The sequence below is a fragment of the Nicotiana tomentosiformis genome, chromosome 2 (assembly GCF_000390325.3).
Source record: "Nicotiana tomentosiformis chromosome 2, ASM39032v3, whole genome shotgun sequence".
NCBI lineage: Eukaryota > Viridiplantae > Streptophyta > Magnoliopsida > Solanales > Solanaceae > Nicotiana > Nicotiana tomentosiformis.
In genome coordinates, this window is record NC_090813.1 from 172,397,836 (window position 1) to 172,403,022 (window position 5,187).

Sequence of the window (5,187 nt, forward strand, 5' to 3'; positions counted from 1 at the left end):
CGAGGTACGAGAGGATTTAATCGTGGCGATACTGCAGCTACAACATGTCATGGTAGAGGCTATGTGAGCCGTCCAGTTCACTCAACACTTCCAGCTTCTAGTGGTGCTCTGCTAATTCCGAGATCTCAGGTTGCACACTTTGCTCAACCACTTTCTAGTGCACCTCCTGCGTGGGGTGCCTTCAGCGATCAATCCAGCCGACTTGGCCCGAGCCAGTCCCAGCAGCCATGCCCACCGAGAGATTCTTTGAGTGTGGTGATACCCGTAATATGGTTAGAGATTTCTGCAGACTCAGGAGGGTGACATTTCCACTGACTACTCAGGCTCCACGGATTCAGTCAGGTCCACTGACTTCCCAGGCCATGGTTGCTGCCCTAGTTGCCTCTCCACCCGCACAACCAACTAGGGGTGGGATACGGGCGGGTAGAGGTCACCCTAGAGGGGGGCAGGCAAGATTCTATGTTTTTTTGGGTAGGACAGAGGCAATTGCTTCAGACGCATTTATTACAGGTATGGTTCTGGTTTTCCATAGAGATGCATCAGTCTTATTTGATATGGGATCCACTTATTCATATGTGTTCTCTTACTTTGCTCCGTATTTGGGTATATCTCGTTATTCTTTGAGTTCTCTTGTTTATGTGTCCACGCCTATGGGAGATTCCATTTTTGTGGACCGTGTGTATCGATCGTGTTTAATTGTTATTGGTGGTTTTGAGACTAGAGTTGATCTGTTGTTACATAGTATGATAGACTTTGATGTTATCTTGGGAATGGACTGGTTGTCGCCCTATCATGCTATTCTGGATTGTCACGCTAAGACTGTGACATTGGCCATGCCAGGGTTTCCATAGTTAGAGTGGAGGGGTGCATTGGATTATGTTCCTAACAGGGTTGTGTCATTTCTAAAGGCTCCGCGGATGGTTGAGATGAGGTGCAATGCTTATCTACCCTTTATGAGAGATGTCAGTGATGATGCTCCTACCGTTGAGTCAGTTCTGGTAGTAAGAGACTTCCTAGATGTATTTCTAGCAGATTGTCCGGGCATGCTACCCGATAGGGATATCGATTTTAGTATTGACTTATTTCCAGGCACTCAGCCTATTTCTATTCCACCATATCGTATGGTCCCAACGGAGTTGAAGGAGTTAAAGGAGCAGTTGCAAGAGTTGCTTGATAAAGGTTTCATTCGGCCTAGAGTGTCACCGTGAGGTGCTTCGGTCTTGTTTGTGAAGAAGAAGGATGGTTCTATGCGCATGTGTATTGATTATCGGTAGTTGAACAAGGTTACACTGAAGAATAGGTATCCATTATCGTGCATAGATAACTTATTTGATCAGCTACAGGGTGCTAGAGTGTTCTCAAAGATTGGTTTGCGATCATGTTACTATCAGCTAAAGATTCCTGATCCAGATATTCTGAAGACTGCCTTTAGGATTCGGTATGGTCACTACGAGTTCCTTATGATGTCATTTTGGATGACCAATGCCCCAATAACATTTATGCACCTGCTGTACATTGTATTCTAGCCATATCTTGATTCATTCATAATTTTGTTTATTGACGACATCTTGGTATACTCCTACAGTCGGGAAGCTCATGAGCAACATCTGAGGATCGTGCTCCAGACCTTGAGGGAGAAGAAATTGTATGGAAAATTCTCAAAGTGTGAATTTTGGCTTGATTCGATGGTGTTTTTGGGTCATGCGAGTGAGGGGATCAAGGTAGATCCGAAAAAGATTGAAGCAGTGCAGAGTTGGCCTAGACCATCTTTAGCTACTGAGATTCGGAGTTTCCTTGGTTTGGCAGGTATTATCGCCGTTTCATAGAGGGTTTCTCATCTATTGCTGCACCCATGAGCAGATTGACCCAGAAGGGTGCTCCTTTCAGATGGTCCGAGGAGTGTAAGGCGAGCTTTTTGAAGCTTAAGAGTGCTTTGAATACAACCCCAGTGTTGGTATTGTCTAAGGGTTCGAGGTATTACACTGTGTATTGTGACGCGTCACGTGTTGGCCTTTGCACGATGTTGATACAAGACGGTAGGGTGAATGCCTACGCGTCTCGGCAGTTGAAGACCCATGAGAAGAATTATCCAGTCCATGACTTAGAATTGGCAGCTATTGTTCATGCCTTGAAGATTTGGTGGCACTATTTGTGCGGTGTTCCTTGTGAGGTCTTTACCGACTACCAGAGTCTACATCATCAGTTTAAATAGAAAGATTATAACTTGCAGCAGCAGAGATAGTTAGAGTTGCTTAAAGACTATGATATCACCATTCTATATCATTCTGGAAAGGCCAATGTGGTGGCCGATGCCTTGAGTCAAAAGGCGGAGAGTTTGGGTTGTTTAGCATATCTACCGGTACCGAAAATGCCATTAGCATTGAATGTTCAGGCCTTGTCCAACCAGTTTGTTAGATTGGATGTTTTGGAGCCTAGTGGAGTTCTTGCTTGCGTGGTTTCTCGGTCTTCTTTATATGAGCGCATTAGAGAGCGTCAGTATGACGACCCCCATTTGCTTGTCCTTGAGGACACGGTACAACACAGTGATGCCAAGAAGGTTTCTATTGGTGATGACAGGGTGTTGCAGATGGAGGGCTGATTATGTGTCCCTAGTGTGGATAGTTTGCGTAAGTTGATTCTTGAGGAGGCTCACAGTTCGCGGTAATCCATTTATTCGGGTGCCGCTAAGCGTATAAGGATTTGAGGCAGCACTATTGGTGGAGGAGAATGAAGAAAGACATTGTGGAGTATGTATATCGCTGCCTAATTTGTCAGCATATGAAGTATGAGCATCATAGGCTGGGCAGTTTGCTTCAGAGACTTGAGATTCCCGAGTGGAAATGGAAGCGTGTCACCATGGATTTCGTTGTTGGGCTCCCACAGACTCAGAAGAAATTTGACGCGGTATGGGTGATTGTGGACAGGTTGATCAAGTCGGCTCATTACATTTCGGTAGTTACTACATATTCTTCAGAGCCGCTAGCTCAGATTTATATCCGTGAAATTGTTCGACTTCATTGCGTGCTTGTATCCATTATATCTAACCGGGGTACACAGTTCACATCACATTTTTGGAGAGCTTTGTAATGTGAGCTAGGCACACAGGTTGAGTTGAGTACAACATATCACCCCCAGATGGACGGACAGTCCAAGTGCACCATTAAGATATTAGAGGATATGCTTCGTGCCTGTGTTATGGATTTCAGGGGTTCTTGGGATCATTTCTTGGCACTTGCAGAGTTTACAACAATAGCTACCAATCAAGTATTCAAATGGCTCCTTATGAGGCCCTATATGGGATACATTGTTGTTCTCCAGTTGGTTGGTTTGAGCTAGGAGAGGCTAAGTTATTGGGCACATATTTTGTTCGAGATGCCTTGGAGAAGGTCAAGTTGATCCAGGATCAGCTTCATACAAGCCAATCTAGACAGAAAAGTTATGTGGATCGAAAGGTTCATGATGTTGCATTCATGGTTAGAGAGCGAGTCTTGCTTTGGGTTTCACCCATGAAGGGTGTGATGAGGTTCAGAAAGAAGGGCAAGTTGAGCCCTAGGTATATCAAACCTTTTGAGATCCTTGAGAGGATTGGTGATGTGGACTACAAGCTTGCATTGCCACCTAGTTTATCTGTGGTTCATACGGTGTTCCATGTTTCTATGCTCCGGAAGTATTATGGTGACCTGTCTCATGTTTTAGACTTCAGCAAAGTCCAATTGGACGAGGATTTTGCTTATATTGAGGAGCCAGTGGCAATTTTGGACAGACATGTCCGGAAGTTGAGATCAAAGAACATTGCTTCAGTGAAGGTTTAATAGAGGGGTCATCTGGTCGAGGAGGCGACCTGGGAGACCGATATCAACATGCAGAGTCATTATCCTCATCTATTCATCACTTCATGTATGTCCTTATGCACGTTCGAAGAAGAACATTTGTTTTAGGGGGGGGGGAGGGGGGAAATGTAACGACCCAACAAGTCATTTTGTGTAATTGCGCCCTATTACCCCTTTTTATGCTTCACACATGTGTGCTTATGGTTTTATGACTTACGGGATAGGTTAGTTTCGTTTTGGAAAGATTTCGGGGTGTTTTGCACCTTTTGGTTCTAGACTTAGAAGCTTATGTTAGAAATGTTGACCAAACTTTGACTTTTGTGAAAACGACCCCGGAACAGTGTTTTGATGGCTCTGATAGCTTCTTATTGTGATTTCAGACTTGGGTGTATGCCCGAAATTGAATTCGAAAGTTCATAGGTTGATTTGTGTTGTTTTGCCGAAATTTGGCAATTTTAAGTTGAAAAGTTTGACCGTACATTAACTTTTAGCTATCGAGTCCGAAATGTGATTTTGGACTTGGAATAGGCCCATTATGCTATTTAGAACTTGTCTGCAAAATTTGACATCATTTGGAGTTGAATTAATAGTGTTCAGACTCTTAGATGCAATTCTAGTAGTTCTTAAAATTTACTTTGAAATTCATGCGTTTTAGTATTCGATTCATAGATTTAGATGTTATTTTTGTATTTTGATCATGCGAGCAAGTTGGTATGATATTTTTAGACTTGTGTAGATGTTTGGTTTGGAGCCTCGAGGACTCGGATGGGTTTCAGACATGTTTCAGAAGGTTTTGGACTGAAAATGAAAAATCTGGTGTCTGGTGCCTCTGGTATCGCATTTTCGAACACCAGGTTCGCAATTGCGAGATTAGTCGGCGCCCTAAAGTATTGCAATTGCGATACCTGGCTCGCAATTGCGAAGAAGCTCAGGTAGAGGGGTAGCTTGCATTTGCGACAAAACAGTCACATTTGCGATGGTGACAAGCTTCTCAAATGCAAAGCCAGAGTCTCAATTGCGACCTCCTCATAGAAGTGACAATGGCCGCATTTGCGAGGAATACTTCACAATTGCGACTCTGCAGCAGATCAAAAGGGCTGGAAGTCTGGATTTCATCTCATATTCTCTCATTTTAGAACCCTAGACTCGGTAGGAGGCTATTTAGAGAGGGGGTTTTTATCTACAAACTTTGGGTAAGTGATTCTAATCTATTTCCAACTATATTCCATCAATATATCTTAGATTTTAACATGAAAATCATGTGAATCAAAGTGAAAGTTTGTGAAACTTTGTCAAGCTTTTGAAAAACAAGAATTTGAGTTTTGAGAGTCGATTTGGACTCGAATTTTGAAACTAA

General features: G+C 43.3%; 1 protein-coding gene across 1 annotated transcript; it reads left to right on the forward strand.

Annotated features, from left to right (window-relative positions):
* Positions 1-227: 227 nt before the first annotated feature.
* LOC138906090 (uncharacterized) lies at positions 228-851 on the forward strand. Its single transcript, XM_070194612.1, has one exon. The coding sequence runs from the start codon at positions 228-230 to the stop codon at positions 849-851; it is 624 nt and encodes a 207-aa protein (XP_070050713.1).
* Positions 852-5,187: the final 4,336 nt, after the last annotated feature.